Source organism: Uloborus diversus, chromosome 6 (genome assembly GCF_026930045.1).
Source record: "Uloborus diversus isolate 005 chromosome 6, Udiv.v.3.1, whole genome shotgun sequence".
NCBI classification, from domain to species: Eukaryota; Metazoa; Arthropoda; class Arachnida; order Araneae; family Uloboridae; genus Uloborus; species Uloborus diversus.
Window position 1 is genome coordinate 25,831,383 of NC_072736.1, and position 27,767 is coordinate 25,859,149.

At 31.4% G+C, this 27,767-nt stretch overlaps 1 protein-coding gene across 2 annotated transcripts in view; it reads left to right on the plus strand.

Annotated features, from left to right (window-relative positions):
• Positions 1 to 27,767, plus strand: part of LOC129224003 (papilin-like) — an 87,823-nt gene that overhangs the window by 46,847 nt on the left and 13,209 nt on the right. Inside the window, exons 13-23 of one of the 2 annotated variants that reach the window (XM_054858395.1) lie at positions 33 to 218; positions 1,066 to 1,278; positions 2,734 to 2,904; positions 3,836 to 4,036; positions 6,609 to 6,788; positions 8,675 to 8,713; positions 10,496 to 10,666; positions 12,039 to 12,196; positions 13,368 to 13,461; positions 23,513 to 23,659; positions 25,078 to 25,107. In XM_054858395.1, the coding sequence (XP_054714370.1) occupies positions 33 to 218; positions 1,066 to 1,278; positions 2,734 to 2,904; positions 3,836 to 4,036; positions 6,609 to 6,788; positions 8,675 to 8,713; positions 10,496 to 10,666; positions 12,039 to 12,196; positions 13,368 to 13,461; positions 23,513 to 23,659; positions 25,078 to 25,107 (1,590 nt within the window). The remainder of the gene's footprint in view (positions 1 to 32; positions 219 to 1,065; positions 1,279 to 2,733; positions 2,905 to 3,835; positions 4,037 to 6,608; positions 6,789 to 8,674; positions 8,714 to 10,495; positions 10,667 to 12,038; positions 12,197 to 13,367; positions 13,462 to 23,512; positions 23,660 to 25,077; positions 25,108 to 27,767) is intronic. The other variant, XM_054858394.1, reaches the window with a different exon arrangement.

Below are 27,767 nucleotides of genomic sequence, written 5' to 3' on the forward strand. Positions count from 1 at the left end.
AGGCATCTAATGGAGTATTTTTTTTCTTTTAGGACCAGTGTCTCGATGTAGTCTTCCAAAAGATGAGGGATCATGTGATAATACAGTCATACAGTGGTACTATAACACTGAAGTAGGAAGATGTGCTCAATTTTATTATGGTGGTTGCGAGGGCAACTCAAATCGATTTTCCTCCAGACTGGAATGTGAAAGGTCTTGCACTTCAGCTGTTACTGATGGTGAGGAAAGGAAAGAAAAAAAAAATTTTTTTTCATAATCTAGCTGATGAAATATATTTGATGTTTATGAATATAATTGCTGTAATTTGAACTACACAATGTAGCAATATCATATTTGAAAGAAATGTGCCTTAAAAATTGAATTTTTTTTGGTGGGTTAACTTGGACAGCTTGTGATTTTAAGTAATTACCCCGGGCATTTCAAATGTTAGTTGAGTAATAGTTTTCTTTGTAATGTGCCAACTATTAAAATTCTTGTGTACACCTTACAAAGTTTTAGCACATAGTGCTCAGAATTATTTTCACAAAATATTGGAAGCTTGGAAATTTTTAATTTAATAATCTATTAACAGTCAAAAAGAAACCTTTATGCTTAAGAGCAGATTATGTACAGTCTGACCACCAATTAGATGGAAAGGCAAATATCCGGATTACAGGCGGAAATGGATGTATCTATTAGTTTTCAGGGATGCCAGCTTTTGCAGATATATATTAGCCTGTAAATTAAGTAGTGTCACATTCAAATAAGCGGAACACCCACATAAACTATTTTTACTTCTCCCCCGCATACAGATAGACTCATCTTATCTCAGGGGTGTCCACCTGGGGGGTGGAGTGGGGGTTCATGGGGAAGTTTTAACTGTGTTCCTTAAATAAGTTGTTACATTCGGGGAATTTCTTCGTAGTTAGAATATGGAACCTAAATACAGTGATGTTTGCACCAATTTTTCTGAGGGTATGCTCCCAGTAATCAGTTATGCTCCCAGTAATCAGTTGTTTTTTTTTTTTTTTAATTTTATGTTTATTTTACATTTATAAGGATATTATTTTCTTTCTTTTTTTTCAGAAACAGATATTTGTCGCTTGCCGAAAGACGGTGGTCCTTGCAATGAATTCCGAGAGCAATGGTATTTTGATTATGAAAGCGAGCAGTGTCACCGTTTTATCTATGGAGGCTGCAAAGGAAATGCAAATAAATTCGGTTCATTTTATGAATGTCAGAAGAAATGTGGGAAGGAAACAGTTCCTGAAATACCCGATGAGCAGGAATTCAAGCTTGGTAAAAAAAAAAAAAAAATCACTTATTTACAGAACAGAAAAAAAATTGATACTAGTTTAAGGTTCACTTTTTTATAAATAATGTAAATAGTGGCTGATTAATGCAGTTGATTTGACACATCATAAAATACTATGTTAGCTATGTTACAGAATTTATGAATTCCAGCTACTTTTTCCGATAAAAATTTTGTTTCATGTGGAAACTAATGAAATTTTAAGGCAACAATAAGAATGCAAAATAGCATTTAACGCGAATTATTTCTCTGAATTTCATCTCATAATGTGCAACCTACCAGTTTTTGGATTAAGTTTAGTAAATTTATTCTTTTTCAAATGTAGTATAAGAATTTTAAAATTTTTTTAAGGCTTTCAGATATAAGCAGATCAAGTCAAAAAAAAAAAAAAAAAAAACCTATTGGTTAATAATTGTTAATTGTATAATCTCTGAGCTAAGGTGAACCAAGTCCCTGTTATTATTATTCACTACTTTTGCTACAGGATCAAAGTAAATTAAATACAGTCAATTTTGATTTAAAAATTGAGTAGCTATCAAAATTGTTTTTGAGCCATAAAATTATGACCTGATTGTTTATTGTTTGCCTATAATTATTTATTTAAGTTAGTCTTCTTACTACAACAATAAAACTGTTAAGGATATCTTTTACGATCCATTTTGGATTCAAGCAGGGTTTTTGCTATGGTTGCTTTTTTTGAAAAATGTAGAAATACTATATAAACTACAAAAATGGAGCAAGACATTTTCTCTTTTTTTTATTCAGTTGAAAAAGGAAAAATAAAGAAAAAAAAATGATGATCTGAAACAGTTTATGTTATTCAGCTTACTCTTTTTAAAAAATCTTAGCAAAGATGTGTAAATTATACTATTAAATTCAACAATCCTTAATTTATCAAGAGTCATTATTGTAGAACTTGTAACATTTTAGAAATGAGACTTGTGTTCTCTGTGGCAAGTAAAATTATGCAATTTTTAATGTAATCTAGAGTTTTGAATTTAGTTTTTAACTGAAGATGAGAGAGAGAGTCATTTACAAAGATATGTGTGCTTATTCATTAACTTAAGACATTTTATCACTTCGGGAAAGTTTTTTTCTTCCAATTTTAGCTTTTTTGCTTTGAAACTTTCGAACTCAGTTTAAACCCTAGCGATAATAAAACTTTAACTTTGGCTATCTCCAATCAATTCTTTATGGATTTTTTCCGCCATAGCTCTGAAGGCCTCATATAATATTTTTTGTCAAGTGTATCTCTTCTCATGAGGTTAAGATATTAGTGAAATTCAAGAGATCTAGTGTAAAATACTGTGAATATGCAGAGCCTTTACTTCTTTAATCAAACATTCACAAATGAAAAGATCTTGACTCTTTTTATTTCTACCATCTGTTATAACATTCCTTTTTCTTATTACTCTTTTTTTTTCTTTGAAATGTGTTTTTAGAATATTGTTTTGAAAGTCAAGATCCTGGACCCTGTTCTAATGCCGAAGTAAACTGGTATTATGATTCAAATGATGGTGTCTGCAAAGAATTTTACTATGGTGGGTGCAAAGGTAACGGAAACAGATTTAAAGTTCGCAAAGAATGTGAAGACTCTTGCTTTAAAGCACAAGGTAAAATTTCTCTTGAGTTTTGTAAAAAATAAAGATGTGATGGGAAACTTCCCAATAACTTATAGTGCTTGTCTTAAAATTCTCATGTGTCATTTCTTTTCCAACTGTTTGTTGGCAAAATATCAAGCAAAAAAAAAAAAAAAAAAATCAAATGATGTGGAAATTGAATTGTTTTTTGTTAAAAGGATGTAAGTCAATGCTGTTCCTAAGTTATTTTACAATCTTTCAAAAAAAAAAAAGAAAAAAAGATTCAATTTAAATATTGCTGTCTATCTTGATTACTTCCTGTCATTGGTTGCACATACATGCATATACTGTATACTCACGTATAAGTCGGTTCCTCTACTGTAGGAGGAAAATCAAGGACACATGAACCCGTGTATAAGTTATGTTTACTTCTTGAAAAAAACGAGAATGTTTCACTGCAATTATTTAAAATAAACATTTCAAAAGAATGAACTGTAATGAGCATTCTTACATTAAATACATTACGATTTTTCTTCTTTTGTACGAAAAGAGGTTCATTTCTGTGGCCACAGGAGTTTTGTAAAAGGTTCGATTTCAAGGTTACAATTTTTGTTACTTGTTGAATTTCATATCTATGAAACTCCCCCACCTTCCCCAGACACATTACATTCTATTTTTGAATTTTTAAATGGGCATTAATTCCTGAACAAGCGTTTTATGTTGCAACTTGTGTATAACATGATTAATTAGGAAAAAAATGACCCATTAGTTTATGAAAAGCAAAGCCTCATGTTTTGCATCAAAATCATTCATATTGTTTTTGATACAGGCAAAAAGAAAGGGAAGTGCTGCAATATATTTTTCTTAAATATCCAATATTTTCCACTTGATTTATCTGTGCTGATTTTACTCTTATCTTCTGCTATTTTCTACATCCTCAATAATTTTTTGAAATTTCCTTCAGATGTTTGCAGTTTGGCACCCGTGAAAGGGCCTTGCAGCGGTACATTCACACAGTGGTTTTATGACAAAAGCAAAGATGAATGTTTCGAATTTGTGTTTAGCGGTTGTCAGGGAAATGCCAATCGGTTTAATACAAAAGAAAGTTGCTACGCAAAATGCAAGAAAGAGCCATTGACGACTGTTGCTCCGATTGTCCCTGATGGTAAGTCATTTTTGGGCATCAGTGAACCTTCAAGCTCATTAGATGTTAAATGTTGTCTAGTTCATTTGATGTCAGGTGGAAAAAAAAATATTTAAATTCATGAAAATGAATAATTAGTTTATCATGTTTCTTTTTAATATTTGGAAGCCCTACATACTTTGAGCAAAAACGTGCTAAGAATTTATGTAAAAATAAATTATAAGTTTTCGTTTTATTTATTAGGATTTTTTAAAAATATTATTATTATTTAAGTTCTTTTGCTATAAGCTATTTTTAATCAAAGAACTTTCATCATTTTTTATGTTAAATTTTCTATTGTACAATAATAAAAATTTAACTTTTTATGATTTTCCTTTTTAAAATTCTGTAGCAATGCAAAACGTAGATTTTCCTGATAATATTGTTACAAGCGCAGCACACTTACAAAAATTTCTTTAAATGACAACTCTCTTCTTGTAAAAACACCGCAAATTTATTTACAAAAATCTATTATAAAGTCATTTAAAAAATTGCTGAAATATTTACAGCAATTAAACAATATAATAAACCACCGCAGCACAATAGTAAACAAGTACAGAAATCCCTCGTTACATCGTGCTTATTCGACTATACCATGTCATGTAACGCATTAATGTGTCCGTTGTCTCTTAAAAATATATACAATAGACCCTCATCTTACGCGGGGATTACGTTCCCTGGAAATGTTGCGTAAATCGAAACCGCATAAATTGAGGCCTAATAATAGTGTTAAAATAGGGATTTGGTTCAGTAGATAACAAGATACTTCATTTTAATGATCACTAATTGTATAATAAGTTTAATATGTACTTATATCGACTTTTATGCACAACATACATAAAGAAAACATAAATTAATTTCGTGTTCTGTTTATAAAGAGGAGCTGGCTGTGATAGTTTTTCAGCAGTCATTAAGAATTTTTCTCTGTAGTTCTTTGCAGAGCATTTACGCATCCGTGATCACTTTTGTCATTTCCATGATAGAATCTTCCTCCACTAACAAATCAGAAACAGGGCCGGATTTAGGGGAGGGCGCGGGTAGGGCTACTGCCCCAGGGCCTCCACAACAAAGGGGCTCCCACAATAAAATTTTTACAAAATATCTTAACTTTCACGGGTCGAAAATATCGGATATATACAATATACATATATATCAAAATATTCTGATGTATATCAAAGTATAAGATATTTTCGAAAATATGATGATCTTTTCGAACCCTGATTAGGGGGCTTCCACTCCTTCATTGCCCCGGGGCCTCCACACTTCCAAATCCGCCCTTGATCAGAACGATCATTTCTATTGTCTAGGAATGCATCAAAATTTTCATGCTTTCAAAATTTTCAATGTGAATGTTTTTGGAGGTGTGTCATCGATAATGGTATCCTCGTTAGTTTTGTCCTCCTTTGTCACTCCTAAAAGCTCTTCTTCCTGTGAGTTCTAAAGTGTGTGAGATAAATAACTTTACTTCTGGAAAGAACTCTGGAACCAATCGCATAAAATTTCTCCAGTGGCTCAAGCTCGATTATTAGCACACCAAAATGCAGTTGATAATGCTTAATCAACAATCTTTCGGAGTTTGGATTTTGAATGAGGGGGGGGGGATTTTGGGGGAAAATTTTATTTGTTTGGCATTGCTGCATCCGCATAAAACCAAAACTCATCTGCGTGAAATAAAATAAAGGTGTCAAATCTTGAGCCGTGTATAATCGAAACTGCGTAAAATAAACCCGCGTATAACAAGGGTATACTTTATTTTAAAAATAGTGCCCTAAATTAGACATCACAGAGATAAAAATGTTCTATTCTTCCGAAAAAGTTTTTACAAAAGAAAAAAAAAATGAGCAAGACTGATATGTTTTCCATACACTTAAGTTCCTTGTAGTTTAAGCTGCAACTTTCAATTCATATTCCTCCATAAAACAAAACAACAACAGAAAGAAAACACTAGAGAGCTTCGCTTGCCAACTCCCGTTTGCCACTTGTGGTTGCTAAAAATTTTTTGAAGGTGTTATGGCTAAATTTTCAAATGAAGATGGAACGCTTTGTGGCATATACAAATGGCATACATGTCCTAAATCTAATACATTTCATCTTCTTGCAGCTGTTTTTTTTTCTTTCCTTTTTGCTGAAGAAATTTGGGTTTGGATAAAATCTTCTTTCTGATGTAATATAAAACATGTTACAATGAGGTGTATCAATGTATTCGTTATTGTAAAAACTCAAAATTGCTGATGTTTTTTGCAACATAAAATTTATCAGAATATTATGGTATTGGTGAATAAAATATGTCCTCCGCCCCTTCCACAAATGAAGCATAATTTTATAAGATTTCTCTGAAGGATTTACTTCAGATATATTTTTGATCAAAGTGTCTTATTATATTGCTTTCAAATGAAATGATGGGTTTAATTTCTAAATCCATTGAAAAATTGTCTTGTTTGTTTATTTTGCTACCATATTTTTTTTATTGAAGCTACTTATAAAATATATAACTAAACAAAAATATAAAATTCCATTTTGAAAGAAAATAAATTTTTAAATTTATTTATTGCAGACATTTGTACTTTGCCTCAAGAGCCAGGTCCTTGCTTAGGATATTATCGTATGTGGTATTACGATTCCGCAGAAAATATTTGCAAAGGTTTTGTGTATGGCGGTTGTGATGGAAATGCAAATAGATTTGGTAAAAGGATTGAATGTGAAAAGCAGTGTGCAAGAAAAAAAATAAGTAAAGGTATCCTTATTTTCTGTTCTATAACTACAACAATTATTCATTAGTGAGTATCTTCTTATTTTTTAAAAGAAATTGCTTATTGTGTTAAAAGGTATTTAAAAGTCTTCTTTGTATTCTTTTCTATATAGTTACAGAAGTATTTAAAAAAATTTTGCTTAAACTTTCATGTAAAATCAGTTTTTCTTTTATTTATTTCTTTTTTCTTCATACAAGTGCAATTTTAAAATTTTGCAAACTGAAAAACTTTTTCTTTTTAGTGTGTCATTTTCTTTAGTTTTCCAGAATTCTCTTAGCATATTTCGTTTTTTATTTCTTTAAATGATATTTTGATTGTATTGTTAAATGATTCTAACTTTCAGTATATATAATGCGAATATTATCAGCTTATGTTGGCAGCACAAAAGTCTTGGAGTTTCTTTTAGTATTTACTCAGTGTTAAAAATGCAGAGCAATAATAGTAAACCCCCACCAATCTGATCCTTATTTCACCGGATTTTACTTAATCTGGACAGCCATTTAGATGTTTATACTGTATACATAAAAGGCAAGTTAGTGCTATAATATATTTTTGTAGTTCTTTTTTTGTATTTTCTCTTATGCAGTTGTCACGAAACTTATGTGTTAAAGCTTCTGCCAAGCAGTGAGAATAGTTACATGAAACCAATATTAACTGCATAACATTTATTAAAGAATAAGCATGAACTAAATCAAAGCTTAAATAAACATAAGTTGGAATCAGAACAGAACATAACAAAGCATAACTTAGCCGAGCTACAAAAATTCATACAGTATACATACCAAATTGCTTGACCAACAGTGTTGCCATTTAAAGAACATAAGTTTTTCCACAGCGGTTTTATATTTCATTATGGGGCCTCGGTGGCCGAGCTGTATTGCTCAGTAACTGCTTGCAAGAGCCTAGAGGCATGGATTCAATTCCTGCCTATGCCCTGGGTGTTCTTCTGATTTCCTTGTATTGTAATAAACTTGAATTGTGCTATCTGTCTTATGTGTTTGAGTAAAAGTCAAACTTCCACCTAAATGGGGCTTAGTCAAATGGAAGCGGCTCGTATTAGCCTCAAAAATGGATTAGTGCCTTCCTTATCCATCACCTTGGAGGGTCCAAGGTTGTATCCAGGATTTATTTTGGAGAGGCCCGGATTCGCATATACATATGCACATTCGCACATACATACGTACATACAGACGTCACAAGAAAACTCGTTGTAACTAACTTGGGAATTGTCAAAATGGATATTTTTCATGTCTATATGTTCTTAGGCACTTATCCACGTGTGGTCGAGTATAAAAAAAAACTCAACATTCATTCGGGGGTGAGTAAAATAGAAATTAAGGTCGATTTTGAGTGAAATTTTTTTCGCAAATACAATACTTCCTTTTTTGTAAAAGGAAGTAAAAAAAAAACTCTGTAAATTTCTTAATTCTTTTGTTTAAAAGTTCACTTTATTTCACCTGTTAGTCATTTTGTAATTATTATTTAGAATGGTATAGATCTTTCTTGGACATGCTGCATATTTGTTTTATGCTATATTGTTGCTTCACAACAACAGTAAGATATCTAATCCCAGAAATAACACTGAGATATCTTACTGTTGCTCTGAGGTGACGATGTTATGAATTTTCATTATGCAATGGGGTATGATAATTTGCAGATTTTTTTTATTAAGTGCAGTACAAATTGTAACTAAGTTTGTGTGCTCTGAACTTGAATTATTATTTTCTTTTTTTTCTTGTCTTTCTCTTTGTAATATGTTTCATCCTGTTTCTTTTTTTTTTTTTTGCATGAATAGAAAATTAGGGGTACTGATATAACTTAACACATTTTCGCTGCATGATGCATGCTTAAATAATGCTTTTTATTTCAGAGCCTCCAGTTTTCCCAACAAATGTAACTTCTAATGAAGGTTTGTATTTATTATTTCATGCTTTGCATAACAATTTTAAATTTTTCGCATAACATGTCTGACAAGCTTTAAAATAATTATTAAATTTAGAGTTGACAATTAGCTTTTTTTTTAGTGGCAATTTTTAAAAGGAATTTTTTTTTTTTTTTTTTTTTTTTTTTTTTTTTTTTTTTTTTTTAAGAGAGGAGGGGGACTTATAGTTGAGAGAATTTTCATTGCTATTAATTTTCCACCAGTGAATAGTTTTAAACATCATGGTTGATTTTATACCTAGGGTGCATAGCCTCCTGTTTGTATCACCTGGAAACTCCCGTGCATAGGCACCCATATGCAAAATTGTAAGGGGGGGGTAACTTATTCATCAATAGCTGGAGAAGAAATTTTTTTACACTTTTGCAAAGAAAAAAGTACTAAAAGCAAGGAAGTTCTAATTTGTAATTGGGGGGGGGGGGGGGGGGCATGCAGTTCTCATTTTGTTTGCTGTTGAAACAAAATTCACAGTGCTTTAATAACACTTTACTATGACATAGCAATACTTCAATGGATTCAATGTGACATTGCACTTCTTAATAAAACAAGGAAATACAAAATTGATAATTTAATGTCTTGTAGGCGGAGATTTCAATATTCAACATTTTCAGTTTTCTGTCTGTTCAAAAAGTTATCAAAAATTTTCTGTATGTATTAATCTCCTCAGCTATAGACAATTCACCAATAGTTCAAAATCTAAACATTTTCTTCCCTAACAGTGCTTGAATTCCATAGAAACATCAGAAAAGTGTAAGCTGTTGCAGTATATTGGCTAATCCTCATCAAGAAAAAGAATGAAGATTTGCCTTTGAAAATGTGCTAATTTGACCTCTGTCACTCCCCATAATTTTCAGTTTTGAATTTTAAATTAAAGTGCATTTGGTTATGTTAGAGTTCATGTATTCGGCTTAGATGAAGTCAATTATATTTGCTTAACTTGTGTTCAAACATTAAATGAGGCAGTGCGAAGCAAAGAGATGTAAGTGGACTTTTTAAAAAGTTTTATGTAAAGCATGTGCAAAGTGCCCCAGGGTAGCCTTTCATTGAAAAGATTTTCTAAATCATGTTATGTTGAAGCGCCTATCAGGACTCATTAAACAACCTTTACCTCACATATTTCTCCCTTAAAAGTTTTGAATGTAATTCAAGGTTCAAGGTTTTAAATTTTATCACTTTTCGTAGCTATCTAAGTTTGAAAACTATTATGAAACTATTTAGGTATAGCTAAATTATACACAACACAATATTTAATGCTACCCAGAACGTTGAATTCTAACCCCCCCCCCCCCCCCCCATTAATTACATGGAAATATGCAAGCAAGAGTCTTTTCCTTTTTTTCTTGAATGTTAATTGCATAAAAAAGCATCAAAAAAGGATTGTGTACATTAGCACACATGGAAAGATGAAACAAAAAGTGTATTTATTGCCATAGTGCAATGTGTTTTGTCAAACAGTGCTGTACTACCTAGACTCAAAACAAGCTGTAGGGAAGATGAATAGCGTTTTTATGGGATAGCCAATCAGTAAACTCTAAATCTTTACATGATCCCTAGCAAAGTAAAGGTTCTTTATATGCTACCTGGGTTACTAGTACCATTTCTTGCCCCAAAATGGAAAAGAGTTTCTTCTAATGTTTGTACTGATTATATCCAAATTTTTAATTTTGACAGTTACACCCTTTGCTTCAAACTTAAGTTTGTACCACAAACTAAGCATTACATGTACACATTAATATGAGATTAATATTGTAGATGTTTGCCGCCTCCCTGTTGACACCGGACCTTGCAAAGAGACTCATCCACGGTGGTTCTATGATGCTCAAAGTCAAAGCTGCTTACCTTTTGTGTTTGGTGGATGTGGAGGGAATAAAAATAGGTTTAAATCATCTGAAATCTGCTTAAGATTTTGCACTGGGATTAAAGGTCAGTAAAATGAGCATAAAAACCGAGTGTTTGCTATTGGAATGTAGAATCTTGAAATAAAATGGTAATCATGTTTAGTCAACTCTATCAAATCTGCACAACTGGGGATTTAGAATGTTATGGATTTCAGGCCTGTTATATATTTGCACATTTGGTTTCATAACATTGCAAAATTATCACCATTGCTATTTTGTAAATCTCGATTAGCAAACATAAAAGAAAAATATAATTTCTTTTATAATATTATTCTTAACAGAAAGTTGTTTTAAAGTTGTTTAAACAACTTTTTTTGCAGTTGTTTGCTGGAGGTTTCTGATGATTCATTTTTCCCCCTTTATTGTCATTTTATAGCAATATAACTCCAATGATAAGTGTATTATCAGGATGATGATGAAATTAGTATATAAAAAAAAATTTGATTCCTAAAATGTGCCAATAATGCAAGCACGAAAGAGAGAAATCCGTTATAAGTTGCCTTACCAGACATCCGAATTTCATCCGGACAGCCTCTGCTTCCAGCCTTTGTTCACACTTGGAAAATGTCCAAGTTTGAAGATGTCCAAATTTGAGACTTTTAAAAAATAAGTTTTACTTTGTTGCACTAAGTTTTTAAAGGGAAAGCATATGAAAGTAGCCTAATGCCAACTTGTGTGACAATATTTTGATAGCTTAAATTGTAATCATGAGCAAGATGTAACATATGATTGAAATATTATTACTTTAAATCTTTTATTCAATTAGTTCTATAGTATTAATCATTTTTTTATATTATGCTTGCTGTAGGAAAACCTTTACTATTATGACCAAAATATATTGCTATTTAGACTGAGTACTTGCTGGTATTGAATCATATGTCGCAATATCTATGCACTATTTTCAAATGTAAAACCTTAGTAGGGGGGTAGACTATCTGATCGACAAAAACTACCAGATATTATAGTTGCGGCAAACCTAACCTTGCAGCATTGTAAAGGCTATACATATCCTAATCACAACATTGTAGCCCTGCACTTTAATTTGAAATTTCATCGTTACATCCAAAATTTTGTGCTCATTTTAGGCAGGTGTAGATTTGGATAGTTGACTGTATTTGCATAAAGAACCCATCTATCAATGGATAAAAATGTGAGATCAGGAACCGAAACTATCTGAGTAAATCTTAAAGGATTTTTATCCCCAAGCTCATATTTTTATGCATTTATAATGGGTTCTGTATATCTTCCAAACACCTTTCTACCTTAGTTTTTCTGCTTTTGCTCTCGAGTTACATTGTCTTTATCATTTCGTTTTACAAGAGAGGTATTTCAAATTTTTAGAATTTGAATAATTTTTCACTATTGTGCTTTTTACCCCTATTATTACTTTTCAACAGCTAAGCCAACTGTAGATGAGCCAACAAAAGCACCAATTATTCCTGAAGTGCCCTTAGGTTGTGCACCATCCAATTGTGACAATATTCAATGTCCATTTGGCATTGAAGAGATTTTTGAAGGCAAATGTACTCGCTGCAGATGCTCTAATCCATGTGAGGTAATTTATTATACTTATTTGGCAGGTTACTTTTTTAATTCCTCCATAAATGAATCCTCTATGCAGTGGTTCTCAACGTGGAGGTAATTTCCCCAAAAGGGTAAAATGGGATCTTCCAGGGGTAAAAATCAGTACCTCACTATTGAGTCATTGTTAGGTCACAAAACAAAATTATTAAAAACATGCAAATTATATTTACCTAATTGATAATCATTTGTGAGTGATAAAAAATAACTTTGAGCTCAAATTAACCTTTATTATATTGTTAAGACTATGTGATATCATAATGCTACTTAATTTAATTGACAAATTCCTAGGAGGAAAGTGTTTTCATTATGATTAAAAATACATAGATCCAAAACTATCATCTATTTCTGTAATTTGAAGGAAAAAAAATAGAATTGCTAATTTATTTTTAGAGTAAACCTTTTTGGACGTAATTGCTAATGTATTACCCATTTTATGGGTATTCGTCTTAAAAAGGTTTAGAACCACTGCCTTAATGAATCGGTTGAAATCAGGTAAGTGAACATCAGTTCTGGAATATTATACTATATAACTAAATTGTTTGTTTATATACATGCATTAAATAAATGGCACCTTTTTTCCTTGGCAAAAATCAAGTATTTACATTTTAAACTCTTAATGTTAATGACTCAATCTGTATGTTTGGCTGATTATTTGGACGTATCTATGGGGCATTTAATGTGATTTTTCATGTTATTCAAGAGCTTGAATTTTTATTTTGGCAGATTATTTTACTTTAAATAGTTTAGTTTAATTGATTTTTTAAATTGTGTTGGAATGGAACTTTCAGTCTTGCTTCAATTACTCACCTTGTTTCATTTACTAAGGCTCTTAATCCGTCATTTATGAGCGTAATATTTCCTTATCAAAATTCACTACATTCAAAGCTAAAGTGGATTAAGTTGAAATAGATTTGATCCATTTTAGCTCTGAATGTTTCAATTAACAAGATTCCAGGAGCATAGGATTACTGTTTATTGTCAAACCAAGTTTAGTCCTAAGTATTAACAAACTTGTTATTTTTAAATAATTCTTACAGTTTCATTTTGTCACCACTTTTATTTAATTTTCATAAATTGCAACTGTCAAATGCTAAAAAGGGCTTGTATTTTTTGATTTTAATGTCATTAAAAATACATTTTAGGTTCATGAGTGCTCCCCTGGCAGTAGATGTGCAATCGACATAGTTCGCACATCACGAGGAGAAGGTGTACGTACTGAGCCAGTATGTAGAAGAAGTGAGTAATGTTAAAAAAATATTATGCAGTGGCTCCCAAAAGTGTTCGTACACCCTTGAAATTTTGTAATAAGACCAAAATATTGCGAAACTGAATTCGAATATGAAGTCTAATTTTTTTCACACCATTCCTATGCCATTCTGAATAAAACCGAGTAGTTTTTTTTTTTCGAAACGTTGCCTGTTTTTATTTTTGAAATTTGTCAAAAAAAACGAAGAGGTAGAGGAAAAAAAAGGCCTCAAAAGTCATCATACACCGAAATATTTTCGTATAAATTCATACTTAAAATTATCACATGTTGTTTTTTTAAAATTATTTTTGCATTGTTTTGACACTCTCAAGTCATTTGGCTTTAATTTTTTGTTTATTTATTCCCTAGTATTCAATTTATTATTTTAAAATTGCTGTTATTCATAAAAAAAACAACAAACACAATTCAAAATTTGATTTTTTTTCCTCGCAGTAGCAGTAAATTGGTTTGAAATGTCTCTAAATTAGTTAGTTTATACTATTCTATGATGAAGAGCTTGATAAAGTGCTTTAAGGCTGCTCTTCAGTGGAGAAGAAAAACGATCTCGCTAGAAAATGGGCTTTTTCTTTAAACGAAAGCAGCGTTCATCAGTGAAGTGATTGACACTTCAACAACCAATAGAACGAACGGTGACCGATGAAAGTGTGGATCATGTGACCTGTCACATTTTGCAGGGGGACAGACCGGACGCTCCCCCTGCTGTGCAGAGTAGTCAAAGGAGGTAATAGCTGACGGCGAAATGAAACCGCAGCTTTTTACAGACCCTTCCAAGGAAATTCTAGTTCTTTCCCTCTTGAATCTTGACTACATAGGTAAAAGAAAAATAACTCATTGTAAAAGGCGCGGCATTTTACATTACCGCGCATTTTGCAATCCCGCTTGTGATATTAATATATTTGCATTCGCACTAAAATTAATTTTTGAAATGAAGATTTTTTTCCTCATTAATACGGTTCCAGCCAGATCTCATCTAGGAAAAATTAACGAATTAATGAATATTTGCAATAAATAAATTTATGAATTCGTTTTATTTTTAGAAAAATGTTCGTTATTGAAAATTGATGATTTCAAAAAAGGAAGGAAAAAAAAAGATAGCCTGCATGACCACACTGAATTTTAACGAAATGAACTCCAAATTCTAACCAAAAAATATTCTTTAAAAATGGATGATCCTACTTAATATATTTGAAAAATCGAGTGCCGAATAAAACTGGGGACTAACTAGTTATCGGTTGGCGAAATTTTTTCGCTTCCTCTGCCTGTTTGCCACTCTCCCCAACCCCATCCGAGTTGCCAGAAAACATTCTTCTTAAAAATGAAACTCGATCCTCTTTGCATAGTTAATACTTGATTGTACAATTAACATTAATGCCACTAATTAGTTACATTAACCTTTATTTGAACTGATAATATTTATATTTTAGTGCTAAATTAAACACTACTTTGTTGGTTAGTTACTTGTTTTACAAATGCAGTGGCGACTAGAAAAAAATGTGGCTACCATAATTGCCTTTTCTCACCCCTGGTGACCAGAAAATTCCCGTAATCTTTATCTTTGAATCCTTTTCTTTTTGAATTCTAATTTTCTAATTTTCTTTAATAATTGTCCTGTAATTTGGTCTGTCAAAAAGCAAACAGCTATCGCTCTGTCCTCTACTGAGGCAGAGATTTTGGCTCTGGCAAGAGCTATTCAGGATCTAATTGTTCTCTACAATATAACAAAAGAAATTTTAGAAATAGATAACATTGATATTTCAGTTTATGAAGATAATATGTCTGCAATTAAAGCTGTATTAAATGAAAATAACTGTGCTAGACTGAAGCACTTGGATATTAAGTTAAAATATGTTAGGGACATCATAAAATTGTATAATGTGAATCTTAACTATGTATCTACTGAAAATCAGTTAGCTGACATGTTTACTAAGTGTCTACCAAAACCTAGATTATGTTATTTAAGAGATAAATGTAAACTAATATGTGATTAAGGGAGGGTGTTAAGAATAATCACACTACCTCCATGATTTATAAGGTTTGTCAATCCAGTATGGCAACACTTAAGTTGCAGTGTGGTAGTTTGGCATCACTTCAGTTGTTGTGGTGTGTTATCGAGACGTGTGGATATGCCATGTGCTGTTCTTTCTTTTTCTCCTTAATAAAACTCTAATCTAATAAGCATCGGCCTCTGATCTTATTTAATCTTTACAGTGTTTTTTGAAGGAAGGGGGGGGGGGGTGCTTATGTGACCTGAAAACCTTTATGCCTGTAATTAATTTTTTCTGCATTGTATTAAAATGCTGATCTAGCTTCTGAGAATGAAAATAGAAAACAGTGAAAACTTGTAACCCTCATTCTATATTGTTCACATCTTAGTTAGCTTTGTCAGCAACATAAGGCTGAAAACGTCATTAAAACTAATACATACAATGCTTAGTAATTCTACCACGGTGTGTTTTTTACATTAACCGAATCATATTAAATTGCTAATATGTTTTTCATGATTTTCTATGTATTTAATGAGTATGTTGGTGTACGGAATGTTTTCCGCAACTGAATAAATGTTTTTGAAAAGTATTTTTATTCTCCAAAAATACAGCTTCCAAATTCTTATCAAGATTTAAAAAAAAAAAAAACTATTTCTATTGTGAAAACTTTCTGAAGACATCAGAAAGCCTTCTGTATTTTTGTTTTCTTGTCAGTCTTAAATGTCGGTATTAGTAATCTGGAAATTTTGTATTTGGATGAAATTTTGCTTTTTAATTTCATCCACATTGATGTTTTTTTCCTGAAATGTAATTTTACACCCCCCCCCCCTTTTTAAAAGTAAAATTTACTTAAGTTAAACATTGAATGAACACAAACGATTAGTAACCATGGTGACGAAAATTTGACTTCTTAGTAAATATTAAAACAACGAGCTAGAGTTATTCTTGTCATCATGACAATCTGAAAAATCAGAGCAACATCAGCTTTGTTCAAGTAAGGATAATAAGCATTCAATTCCTCAAAAAAAAAAAAAAAAAAAAAAAAAAAAAAAAAAAAAAAAAAAAAAGAAAAAGAAAAGAAAAGAAAAAAAAAACTTATTTTTTTCTGGAAGAATAAATATTGTCCTGAATTGGAGAAATAATATTTAAGCAACATACTTCAAAAAATATAAAACATGTTTTTAAATTGTAAAGACTATTTGTACAAGCTTGATTCGCTCTGAAAAGTATGGAATAACACAAGTACATGATTGCTTGATTAAAACACTCAAAACCTGCAGTTAATCACAATATCCATATATTTAAGCTATTTCCAAAACAGCTAATTAAAAATAAGTGTTTTAACTTTTTTTTTTCATTGTTTCTGGCAATAAATAAAAACTTGGGGTAAAACGCAGGAATTATGACACAAAATGTAAGCTAGGAAATAGTCTTTAATAAAAATAAAATTAACCACGATTTGCATTGCTGCGCTGGAAAATAAAAATTATGCTATTTTGTTTCTCACGTAATGTTTTAAAAACAGTATAATATCGTACATGTCTTAAAAGTAGGAGTAATATTGCGACCCCATAAGAAACGTTTCACGATTCTATTTGGGGTCAAATTATGCATCGTTTTCCTCCTTAGGAAGTTTTCTAAAGAGAAATACACTGTATTTCTCTGTTCTACTGTATTATACAGTAAAATCCTATTACAACGCATACTAATGCAACGAAATACTTGTTTCAACCAAATAAATTTCCAATCCCGATCCTGAAATTCGATGGATTTTACTGTATATTATGAATTACATGTTCAATGTATATCTACCTTCTAAACAAATTTGACGAGTCTGGCTTTTAAAGACACAAATAATTTTCAAAAACGTTTGTTGAGCTGTGGAAAGCACTTTATGTGTGTACCATTTGTAGCAACATAAAACACATGTAAAACGATGCAAAATACCTAGTATCTGGAATACGATTTAATCTATATATAAAAATATTTTTCTACTGGAAGGGGAAAATGTCAACTTTTCGCATTCGACAGCATTGTAACTATGTTCATTATATTGTAAATAAACAATTTGACTCAGAAATATTCCTTTCAAATCTATTTCTTTTCAAACCACAAATTTGAAAAAAGCAAATGTTGCTAATTTAACAGCTAATAGCACGCATCTACATGGATTCACTTTCAAAAGCACTTGATTCTTCACGAAAGCCTTAGGAAAAGAGGAAAGAAGAAAGGACGTCCAGCGAAGGTCATTGAGGGGAATTAATGAGAGGGTAATAAATCTTACACCCCATTAGCGCTTACCCCCAAAAAGGGGAGGTTACTATTCTAGGGCCGGGCGAATGCAAAAAGTGAACGTATTTTGAAAAAATTTTCAATAGTTAGAACATGATATTTGTTTAAAAAATGGTCGCATTATTTCAAACAAGATCTCAAAAGAGAGCTGGAAATATTTTGCGTGTCAGGGCATTCTTAAAATTTCGATAGCACGAGTTGCAGATGTTTTACAGAGCGAAATGTCCAACAGTACCTCGTTTTCAAAGAAATTCATTTTTTCTCGAATTTTAAAAAATCGGAGAATGGACACATCAAAAAAGTAAAAACTAAAAGAAACAGACATGGTCTTGAAAAATACTCAGAAAAAAAAAACGGATCCGAAAACTTCACAGGAATTTGTAAAACAAGCTCCAACTTTCCCCGTTGGTTAACATTAGATCCGAATCTTTCAGACTCTCAGTGAAGAGCACCCTTAAACAAAGGAATCCGATTGAAAAGAAGGTAAGAAAAGATCAACCGCCATCATTAACAAAGCGTGATCCGAGATTTAGTTTAAAAAAATTATGAAAAATAGACATTTTAGTGCTGTAAAAGTTTTTGTGGAAGTTAATGAAACATTTTACGTTTAATTTTCACCTAAAATTGTTCTCCAAGTTCTCTGATTAGCTGGATTACATAGGACCTCCTCCCGCAGAAATTTTCTTGTTCGTGCAAAAAAAACAAAGTTTTCACTTTTCGTCGCAAAATCAATGAAAAATAAGCTCAAAATGTTTTGGAATAACGTCCTGCTTGCACACAAAAACAAATTCAACATTTTTGGCTAAATTGTTATATGATTGTAGATATAAGAAAAAATGAGAAATTTAATCTTAAGAACTTAGTTGGATCAGTTAATCAGGACGGTGAAGGTGTTCTTGTGTGAGGGTGCATATCAGCATCAGGACTTGGTAGTTAGTAATTTTTTGATAAAATAATGAACTATGCTGTTCATTTAAATATTTAAAAAAATTTTTAAACTATTAGACCAAAATTTGGTTATCGAAAGCAACTTTTTTTTATCAAGATAATGATAAAGAAGCACACAGTTTTCAACATTTGCGTCTGGTGCCTCAAAAATTGTCCTTAAGCTTAGAAATATCTCCTCAATCGCCAGATTTAAGCTTAATTTAACATATTTAGAGATATCTATAGGCTAGATTACAAAAATATGGCTTTAAAACGAAAAGAGAGCTAGAAACAGTAGTGTTGGTTGAACACTTACTCAGAAATTGCGCAAAAAGAAAAAAGAAAAAAACATTGAAATCTATTCGCAGATGTGCAAATGTTGTTGTGGATGTTGAATGATATTCTGCCAAATAATAACTTGATAAAAAGTTAAATTATTCAATAATATAACAGTGGCTCCCAAAAGTGTTCGTACACTGAAATTTTTTAGTAAAACCAAAATAAGGCGAAACTGAATTCGAATATGAAGTCCAATATTTTTTCAGATCATTCCTCTGTCATTCTAAATACAACCCAGTAGTTTTTTTGAAATATTGCCGGTTCTTCTTTTTGAAATGGGTCAAAAAACGAAGAGACAGAGAAATTACATGCCACAAAAGTCATCGTACACTCAAATATTTTCGAATAAATTCATAATTAAAATTATCATGTGTCATTTTTTTTATTATTTTTGCATTGTGTTGATCCTTAAAAGTCATTTGGCTTTAATTTTTTGTTTGTTTATTCCTTAATATTGTGCTTAATTCTTTAAAATGGCTGGTATTCCTAAAAAACAACAAACACCATTCGAAATTTGAATTTTTTTCCTCACAGTAGCGGTAAATTAGTTTGAAATGTCTCTAAATTAGTTAATTTATTCCATGCCATAGTAAAGTGCTTCGTAAAATGCTTTAAAGAAAAGAATCGGACCAAAAACAAGGTAATAAAAGGTTAACCGGCAAAGTTGGCAAAATGTGGTCAGAGATTTTTAAAGTTAAAAAATTTATAAAAAATACACATTTGAGTGCTGTAAAAGTTTCTGCAGAGTTAAATGAAACATTTTACATTAAATTTTCACCTAAAATTGTTCGCTAATGTCTCTGCTTAGCTGGATTAAATGGGACCTCTTCCCGCAGAAATTTTTTTCGTTGTGCGAAAAACAGAAAGCTTACGTGTTTCATCACAAAATCGATGAGAGATATGCTCAAAACGTTTTGGAATTATGTCGTACTTTCATATAAAAATAAATTCAACATTTTTGGTTAAATTGTTGTATAATTGTAAATAGAAGAAAAAATTAGCAATTTAATCTTGAGAACTTAGTTGGATCAGTTAATTAGGACGGTGAAGGTGTTTTGTGTGTGAAGGGGCATATCAGCATTAGGACTTGCAGGGTGGCGACAGATCAGGGAGATCAGGGAAAAGTCGGGGAACTTTATTAATCAGGGAAAAGTCAGGGAAATATCAGGGAATTTTGAAAAAATAACAAAATATCAGGGAAAATTGATTTTATGAAGAAAAAATTTTTTTTTTCTTTTGCTTTACAAAATTAAGTACTCTAATTTCCTACGCATTTTCCACCAATTTTCTGCTCAAAAAAATAAATAAATAAATAAATAAATAAAAATTAATGAGGTGCGATTATACACTGCCGCATATTTGTGCATCTTTTTTCCTCAACGTCAAAGTATTGAATCTTACTTATTAACCACAGGATGAACTTCCTAAGATTGCTTCTGTGTCTGTTAGGTTGTTTATTTTACCTAGCTTGAAATTTCTTTATATGCTTTCAATGCTACGTAAAATAAACAACCATACAGGCAAAGAGGAAGCCTTCATTAATGCCTTAGCTCCTTTGCCTTTATTCCATTGTCTTGAAGTAATTAGTGTACTGTAATCACGATTTCAAGAAGAAATCTTTGGTTTTTGAATTAATACTATAAAAGCTTAAAAGTTATTACTTCTTCGCGTTTTTAATTTAATTGCTAAAATTGAACTTTCAGTAAAAAAACTTTTGTTTTTTTGCCGTTATACTACTTGTTGTAACCGCATATTATAAAGGTTTTCTTTTCTTCAGACTAAAGTGATTCTTTTATTTCAGAACCAGGTTGTATTCTTCTTTAATATACAGTGAAACCTCCGAATAGCGGACAGTCAAGGGACTAGAAGTTTTGTCCGTTATTGGGAGGTGTCCGCTATTAGGAGGAACTACTTAATTTACCTTTTTCAAAATGGGCAGTTGTTTCCTTTGTAGAACACAATCGAAACAATTGCGAAAGGTTTACTACATTTTACGTCAAGAGTAATTAATCTGTTTTTTCTTAATAAAGGTACACTGACAGCATACACTTGTCTTAAAAAGCATTTAATCTCAATTAAAGTAATCAGTTAAACCAGTTTGACATCTCTTTTTTGCATTACAAGCCTGTTTCTCAATATAAATATTTAAATCATTTACCTTAGCAAGTCTTTCAGTGTCCCCTTTGCTCAGGAAAAAATTTCAATTCTTTACTGTATTTCAGTGCTTTCGAAAATTCTCTACTTTTTATGGTTAATTTATTTATTTTATCTGGAGTATCACTATTGCATTATTGACAGTTGGCAATATGACCTTGAATCAAATCTTTTTCATGTCTAAAAATTAAACAACCCAACGAAACCACGGCGCCATAAAGCCGACTACTACCGGCGCCGGTCTGCTCAATTGCATCTCCCGAGAGCCCCAGTTAGAAAAAGCGCCCAGTTTCCTCTTTTTTATCTTGACTTTTGAATAGTTATTGTGTACAAAGTTCATTAAAATCTTAAGAAAAACGTACGCCAATTGTTAGACTGACATCAGTTTTCATTTATCTGCTTCAATACTCTCAAAACTAGCCGTACCAAAATTATGACTTATTTTTTGCTGCTCGCTTTTTTCTGCCCTCAACTTTTAAGCCCCAATCGCTGCTTCTGCTCAGTACCACCCTTTTAATTCCAAGAAACAGTGATAAGGAAATGACGGGGGGGGGGATTCAGTTGTGGAGGATGAAAAGCTTTGTAAGGCAAGCAGTTACTAAGATATTCTGTGAAAAGAAAAAAAAAACCGGAAGTGCTACGATAGCAAGGGAAATTTTTTGTGAAATAACTGTACGTTATTCGGAGTGTCCGTTATTCAGAGTGAATTACATGGAATGGCCTATATTGAGGGACTGGGACTTGCAAAAATGTCCGTTAATTAGAGGTATCCGTTATTCGGGAGTGTCCGTTAAGGGAGGTTTCACTGTATTTTGAAATTAACTAATTGCTTTTTTTTTCCTTTTTTTTCTTGCATTTCAAAGTTGTTTGTTACAAAAGCAATCTAAGATCTTTTTTCTGTTACATACTGAAATCATTTAAAATAGAGTTTACTTGTGTACTTAATTAAATATCTTTATTTTTTTATTGTTAAAATGCTGTATTCATTCATTAAAACCTATGTTATTGATTAGAGAAAAGCTCCCTATGAATGGATGTCAAATGGTTTCATTTGTTTTGCATAAATATGTCAATTAGTTGTCTAAGAATAACGACATTACTTCTATTCTTTCACTATTGCTTGTTATTCTTGCAACAATTATTATACAGTTTGAAAATTTAGTTCAAAATAATTTTAATTACTTTTTAGTTCTATCATAAATACACATATGTTTTTAAGAGTGATTTTAATGGTTTCTGGAAGTAAAGTTTTTTTTTAAATTTTCTGTAATCTTTCCATGTAAAAAAATTTAATATACTGTTTTGTAGGGTTCCCTCCCCCCCCCCCCCAAAAAAAAATTGACGATATGTTTTTTTTTAAAACCATTTTATTAAAAAAGCAGCATCTTTTTAAAATACATCTTTAGTTCAACAACTTTACACAACTTAAAACGGTTAAAATACTGCATTTTATACAAACATACAATGGATTTCAAGTAGAGCAAAGAAAGAAAACCATTATCATTGGTAACGTAAATCAGGGAAATTTGGTGAACTTAATCAGGGAAATCAGGGAAAAGTCAGGGAACTTTTTTTCAGTTTCTGTCGCCACCCTGACTTGGTAGTTTGGAATCTTTTGATGAATTAATGAATCATGCTGTTCATTTAAATATTTTAAAAACCAATTTTAAACTCTTAGCCAAAAGTTTTTTTTGAAAACAACTTTGTTTTTTATCAAGATAACAATAAGAAGCACATGGTTTTCAAAGTTTGCGTCTAGTGCTTCGAAAATTGTCTTAAAGTTTAGAAAATATCCCTTCAATTCCAGATTTGAACTTAATGTAACATATTTAGAGATATCTGGAGGCTATATTACGAAAATACGTCTTTGAAACGAAAATAGAGCTAAAAACAGTAAGACTCGAAGTGTGGTTGAACACTTACTGGGAGTCTGGCGTTTCAAAATCCAAGAGTCAGGGTCGGAGTCTGCCATTTTCCTTCCGACTCCGCAGCCCTGGTTTAAACTTCATCATCTATTATTGTTTTTTAATTTTCAATTTTAACCTCTCATGAAATTTTTTCCATCAGCTTCTTATAAATATTTAAAAAATCTTCTAATATTTCTTTTGTTAATAAAGTTGAATCAAAAATGACTTTCTGAATCAAAATCAAGTTTTGATTAAAAATCGTTTTGTGTATGAAATTGTATTTTACGCTTACATAATCATTATCTTCAACCAATTCCTTGTATTTTTTCATAATCTCTTCCATCTTTTCAATGATAGGGAAAAAAAGTGTACATTTTAAATATTATGCCTTGTGAAACTCTGTTGTTGTATTTCAGTTCGAAAGCCAGGTACATGTCCATCAAGTAATGCTCTGAGTTCTGGTCGAAATGATTGTGAGACTCGGTGCAGAGATGATGCTGATTGCCGAGGAGAGCATAAATGCTGCAACAACGGCTGTGCATTTAACTGTATGCCTCCTTCAGGTGAGTTTATTATTTGCTCCTTCTTATTAGCTAAGTTGAACAGAGCCTGGATTATATTCAAGTGCCTATTTGCATATGCCATTGCATTTTTTCTTTTTTTTTTTGCTTTTGACACTTTTGTTACATAAATAAAAACACCTGTGATTTAAAAAAAAGAAGAAAAAAATTAATTCGATTTTTGATTTCTTGAATTCAAATTATGGTTTTCGCAAGCACGAGTGTGTGTTTATGTGTGTGGGGGAGGGGGGTATGTGTGTTTGAGTGTAGGGGGTATGTGCATGTGTGTAGGCATGTGTGTTTATGTCTGTGTGCAAGTATAAGTGTGTGGGTAGTTATGTGTACGAGTGTTTGTGTGTGGGTGGGGGGAATGTGTATGTGTGTGTGTAGGCATATGTGTTTGTGTCTGTCTGCTGGCATGAGTGTGTGGGTAGCTGTGTGTAGGTGTGTGTGTGTATGTGTAGGTGTCTGTATGTATGCATGTGTTTGTGTATGTGTGTAGGTGTATGTATGTGTTTGTTAGTACGTGCATGTATGTATGCGTGTAAGTGTAGGATATTGACGCAACCTGGAGATAGCTTTTGCTAGAGGAGCAGCATCGTGAGGAGCCGGTCGACGGTGATGCTGCAGATCGTGCTGGCGGGAAATTAAAATGATAGAACCTCAAAACAGTCAAATGAAAGCAATAAGCAATTGTGATTGCTCAAAAAAAAAAAAAAAAAGCATATTATTGCATTTTTTACCTGTTTTTAGACAAAACAAAATATAAGCGGTAGAATCTATGTCAATTCAAATAGGGGGCAGGGCCATGTTTAAGAGGGAGGTCTATAGGGTTCATCCTGTCTCTGAAATTTTTCAGTACTGTCCAAAACAAGTTATACTTTTTGTGGTAAAAATTGTTATTATTTTTCCTACTTCACTTGAGAAAGGAAATTAGTATTATTGAAATTTTGTAAGAACTCATTGCTGTATCTGCAATATTTATTTTTATTGTAGTTAAAACGGACACTGTGTTTTCTTTCTGATTTTGTATATCTGTTGAACTTCCTTCCTGTTGAACTCTTTACAGCCTTCTAAAAGTGAAAAAAGTACTCACTAGTAAATTCCATGCCCCCTAGACTCCCCCCTCCACCTGGTTAAGTCCTGTCCCCTCAATAATTTTGCAAATTGGCGCCCCTGTTTGTGACTCAAGAATTATAAGATTTTATGTGAATTCACATCCAAATTAATTCTAAGCAATTATGATTACTTATCTCATTTATATTTGTTTACTGTTCAAATAAATATTGTTCATCTAAATTATTGAAATATTGAAGGTGCAAATGTTTTTTAGTTTATATATCAATATAAATATTTTTATACTGTTATGATTATTGTTTTTCTAAGGGAAAAAATAGTAATGTAACATTTCTCCCAAACAGATGAGTTACTTGAGCCAGCAATTCAACCAGGTATGAGTTTTTATATTAAAGTTCAAAAATATAGTAACACAAATATTTTCTGAACTGTTATAAGTTTCTTATATTTTTGATGATTTTCCATTTGTATGATTCAAATGAATTTACATGCTCGTATTCAACAATGTGTGAAAACTAAACTCTTTATCTTTAAAGATAATTTTTTTTTTTTTTTTTTTCAGAAATATCGGATTATTGTCTCAAACAATGCATTTAAATTTTGACTCTAAGCTAACAGGTTGTGGCTGAAAGTTTATGCATAGTGTATGTTATATACATTGAAACCTGTGTATAAAAATACTGTCTATAACAATAAACCTGTCTATAATATTTTCCTTGGTCCCAGAAAGATGACAGCATAAATAATCAAACTGTCAATACTGATAACCTGTCTATAACAATATTTTTTTAAGTCTCAACGGTATCGTTGTAGACAGGTTTTACTGTATTCCCTAAATTAATTTTCTCATATATGCATAACATGCGGAGATAGTTAGGAATTTTTTGTCAGGGTGGGAAAATATCCCTTGACATTGTTTAGAAGAGTGAAATTTATTTTGGAGGAGTAAAATGTATGAAAATTATGAAGCACTATAAAAAAAAGTAACTTTTTAAGAATAAAACGAAAGATGGCAGGATAAGAAAAACTCACAATTACGATGCCAGTCATTCGCGATTTTAACTTGATTTTTTCAAGACTTTGCTCAGTGCTAGCGTTGTATAAATTAGCAAAATATTGCAATAATGTATTTTTGTACACCATGTTTTCTATTTTTGTAATTTTCTCTGATACAGTTTTATATTTCGTTCTTGTGAATTCAAAACACTAATTTCACTGTGTAAAGTAGTGTATGTACCTAGGCACAATTTATAGGTTATTTTGTTTAATGTGTACTTTCGTTAATCCCCTACCTTGATCCCTACTAATCCAGATAAACAGGTTCTACTGTTAAAATAATCAGTTATCCAATGTTTACTGCAATAACTATCTACTGTATTTATTTATTATTCAATTCTGAGAAATTTATTTACTATAGTGAAGGAATAACGTTATTCACTACTTAAAAATATTTGTGTGAATTTTTTTCATATAAATTAAGTTTTAAATGTATTTTTTGCATTGGAATTATTTAATATTCTGAAATGAAAAACACAAAAATCCAAACTTATTGTTTGCTTGCTTAGAAAGAATTTTTGCCTATTCTTTGGCAATTGTGGGGACAAGTGAGAAGATGACGTTCTTGTACATTAGACTTTTATAAAATACATTTAAAAATAAAATAGAGAAATTTTATACTTTATTTTCTCGTTTAAATTTATCCTGAAAAGTATTTAAATCCCTAAAAATATGTATAAGTCATTAAATATTTGTAATCTATACCAAGGGCATGAAAGTGTTTCAATCAGATGACACATACATACACACACAGTGGTGGTGGGGGAGAAAAATGCATGTGAAACTAATTTTTCTCTCAATCTTTAAGTGTGCGTATTTGTGTGTAAACATATTGCATGTGCTAATTTTCTTTGGTATTACATAAATGATCCTTCAGGGTAACTTTGATCCACAATTTCATATTTTAATAATGTCACTGCATCTATTAAAACTGAAAGAAAAAAAAAAAAAACTCTAGCAGTTATCCAAAATTAAGATATAATAATCATAAAATCCAATTAAAATAAATTATTAATCTTGTTTTAAATTATTCTACTACAGTTTGACTTTGAAATATGTGAGAAAGGTGATGTTAAATAAATTATTTTAATAAAAGAAATACAGCAGCTTTGAACTAGAAAAATAAAACTTCCAAGTGTTTAAAAGCTCCTCACTTATTTTGCATAGCATCACACTATTTCTCATTTACTTGATCGCTTAGAATAGTACACTGTGGGACAAGAGACCTCAACACCAAATCAGCATACAAAATCAGTTTCCAAAAAGTAACTTCAGAATGACTAAAGTATGCAGTTAGCCTTGTACAATGTTCCTAATTTATTGTGTAAGGAAAGAGTAGAAAACCGATATTGCAACCTCACTAATAGACTGCAGCATAGTGCCTTCTATTCTTTCTTTTGAAGTCAAATGTACTGAAAAAATGTGAAGTCATGCAAAGTTAACCCATGTGGTTCAAAGTTACCCTAAGTGACAACTAATTTTCTTTGATATTGCATGCAATAATTTTCTTTGACATAGCATGTACAAAACTTCTTTGATAAAACATGTTTTTAACTTTGACATTTGCTCAATCCATTTGCAAGGGTGTCACATTTTTAAAAATATATATTCACTCTTTATTCCTGGAATTTTAAACTTTCTCTTTTAATTTCCATACATTAGGGGGGGGGGGGGAAAGTTCATGTATCATAATATGAAGCATCAATTTTGAGAAGAAAAACAAATTGTTCTTGAAACCTAATGATTAACACCTATAAATCATTTTTTAAATACAGTAGTACTTCCTTTAAGAAACAACTTTGTTTAAGGGACATTTTTCTGGTCCCAGCCCCTTTGAACAGGGACCTTCATGTATTTGCATCTGATAAAGGGACAGTCCATTTAAGGGAGTCTCATATCCAAAAAAAAAACATGTATAAATGAGTATAACGTATTGAATGAAGAAAGTATATATTGTAAAATTCTTGCTGAAATTTAC